Raw genomic sequence first — 2,806 nt, forward strand, 5'->3', positions numbered from 1 at the left:
TAGTACATCTTTATAAGCATTTTATAGTGTGCAAGATTTGGATTTAAAGCGCTTTAGAGTGATTCATGCATTATTAAATTTTGCTTTGTACCGCGAGGGAACGCTACCAACGCTACGGTCCCGTCATCAGCTGACTTGCCAAAGGCAACGAGGCACATGTGCAACGCTGTGAAGGCTACGGAAGTAGTCCGCAAAAAAAAAATAAAAAGAGGTGTATTACTCCGCGCTGTTCTGTGGCCGTTCTGCTTCCGGCAGCCGAGCTGAACGGATCGCAGGGTCATGGGCTCCAGCGGAGCAGCGATAGCGGCCTTTGACGGCCGCGGAAACAGGATCGATGACTGCGGTGATAAGGATTATCAGATTATTTTGCCGACACTGCCAACAGGACGTGTTGTTTTCAACACCGTTTTTCTTCACGGCGACGTGCGAGCGAGGCCGTTCCGGGTCGAGGATTTCCGAGACGCCCTGGCCGAGACCGGTATGCTCCCCGACGTGGTCGCGTTGGGGGCGTACCAAATCAACCACGTGTGGGCGGTTACCCTGCGGAACACGGAGGCAGCAAAGAAGTTGCTCGCCTTCAACGAGCTGCAAGTTAAGAAACGCCGCTGCCTCATTATCGACCCGGAAGACCAGCAGGTAAAGCTGCGGCTACACTGGATGCTTCACGGTGTGGCCGACGACGACATTCGGACGGCATTCGCGGCGTTTGGCAAAGTGACCGACGTTACGCGTGAGCGGTGGCGGATACAAGGCGTCAATGACAAGAGCTCAACGACAAGAACGGTCCTACTGAAGTTGAAGCCTGGCTTGAAAGTGGATGACCTGCCACACCAGGTACGTGTCGCCGGAGAGTTGGCTCTTGTCGTAGCGCCTGGGCGTCCAATGCAGTGCTTGCGCTGCCATGGTACAGGCCACGTGCGGCGTGAATGCAAGGTTCCCCGCTGTACGAAATGCCGGCGGTACGGCCACGCGGATAATGAGTGTGTCCGCACTTATGCGGTGGCTACGGGCGGGGCGTCGAAAGACGACTCTGCGGAACTCCTGATGGATGTAGTAGAGGCTGAAGAATCTGCGAAAGGCATAGAGGAACCTGAAACGCAAACAGGATCGACGGGCTCTTCGATGCCGGACGCCAGCCGATGCCGGACGCAGCAAGCCGCTGCCGGACGCAGCGATGCCGGACGCAAGCCTGAGGGGGCAGAACCTACTAGAAAGGAGACGGAGGCGTCGAGCGGTGAAGTAAGCGTGCCAGCGTTCCAAGAAACCGAGCCAGCGTCTCTGACCGAGGAGAACCTTGACCAGAGCGGCGCCCGCACGACCGGCGTCCCTGCCCCAGCGAAGCGGCCACACGCCCAGACCGGAACCGAAGACGACAAGGCGGAAGCCCCCAGCGTCGAAGAGCCGCCGGCAAAAACGACCCAAGGACGGCGGTCGTCCATCCGGACACGATCAACTGTGTCGACGGAGAGGAGAGCCCTTGACAAGCCGCCCCCGCTGCCAGGCCTGGCACCAGCACCGGATGGCTCCGGTGTCAACGATGTCGTCTAGCCAAGCGCTAGACGTGAAGGGTAAGCACCATGTTCCCGGCCTCTTTCTTCTGCTTTAAAATGGCTCCTGCGTTCCCCATGAAAGTCGGTACACTTAATGTCAGGGGACTGGCAAGTAAGAAGAAGCAGAGCCAGGTGTACCGCCTTTTAACTGAGCACGACATTGACGTCCTGGCAGTGCAGGAAACGAAAATTGACGGGGAAGAGGAGACCGGGAGCATGGTGAGACGTTTCACGTCTAGGTTTTTTGCAGTTGTCGCCCACGCTGTAGGAACGTCTGCGGGTTGTGTCATCTTTGTAAAGAATGTACCGGGACTTGAGGTTCAGGCATATACGGCGTGTCCTTCGGGTCGATTTGTTTTGGTTGACCTCCTGTACGACAAAACATATTGGCGCATCATTTGTGTGTACGCCCCAAATGCGGTGGATGAGAGGACAGCGTTTTTTCAAAGCGTACAAAAGCACTTCAGTTGCGAGAAATGCCTGATCGTAATGGGTGACTTCAATTGCGTCCTGAGGGGCTGTGACAAAACCAGTGCAAGGGCATTTAGGGACAGAAGCACTGAAGTACTCTCAGAAATTATAGACACGTGCAACCTCGATGATGTGGCCGAATGTTTAGAAGGCGAGCGTTGTGTGAGACTCACTCATTTTCAACGGTCAAGCCATGCACGGCTAGATCGCATTTATGTGTCACCGAACGTTATTTCAAAATGCAATAGCTACAATGTAGTACCGGTATCATTTTCGGATCATTGTTTAGTGAAGTGTGGGATAGGGACAAAGAAACGAGGAAATCAGTTTTCTTGGGAAATGTGGAAATTAAATAATAAGCTCATTACAGACGACATCTTTAGCAGGAAAGTAAACGAAGAAATCAGTAAATTAAAGCCGAGCGGGGAACTGAAAGTATGGCAGCAGTGGGAACTTTGCAAACAACAAATAAAAATAGCAGCAATCGAAAGGTCAAGCTGCATACGACAAGAGGAGAAGCGTGAGGAGGACAATTTAAGATCTTTACTAGCTAGACTTCTCGAAAGAGAAAGCGAAGAGCCTGGCAAATGGATGGATGACATTAGGAAAATAAAAAATAAGATTGAACTCTTTGAAGAAGAACGCTATCGTGGCGCACTGGTGCGGGCTAGGGCGCAAGATATAGCTGATGGGGAGACACCTTCAAAACGAGCGCTAGGAATGGAAAAAACGCATGCTCAACGAAACCACATTGAACAGATTGAATGGGGCGGGGCGTTATCTGG

General features: G+C 53.0%; 1 protein-coding gene across 1 annotated transcript; it reads left to right on the forward strand.

Moving 5' to 3' along the window:
* The first annotated feature begins 247 nt into the window (after window positions 1-247).
* On the forward strand, window positions 248-1,901 carry LOC149371115 (uncharacterized). Its single transcript, XM_089564583.1, has 2 exons — window positions 248-1,568; window positions 1,652-1,901. Exon 1 carries the CDS (start codon window positions 280-282, stop codon window positions 1,546-1,548), a length of 1,269 nt encoding a protein of 422 aa, XP_089420709.1. The 5' UTR covers window positions 248-279; the 3' UTR covers window positions 1,549-1,568; window positions 1,652-1,901.
* The last annotated feature ends 905 nt before the right edge of the window (window positions 1,902-2,806 follow it).

The sequence above is a fragment of the Amblyomma mixtum genome, chromosome 1 (genome assembly GCF_055824585.1).
Source record: "Amblyomma mixtum isolate Tamu chromosome 1, ASM5582458v1, whole genome shotgun sequence".
Lineage (NCBI taxonomy): Eukaryota > Metazoa > Arthropoda > Arachnida > Ixodida > Ixodidae > Amblyomma > Amblyomma mixtum.

Bases quoted from the DNA above. Each gene is read 5' to 3' on its own strand.
- LOC149371115 (XM_089564583.1), top strand. From the start codon at position 280: ATGGGCTCCAGCGGAGCAGCGATAGCGGCCTTTGACGGCCGCGGAAAC.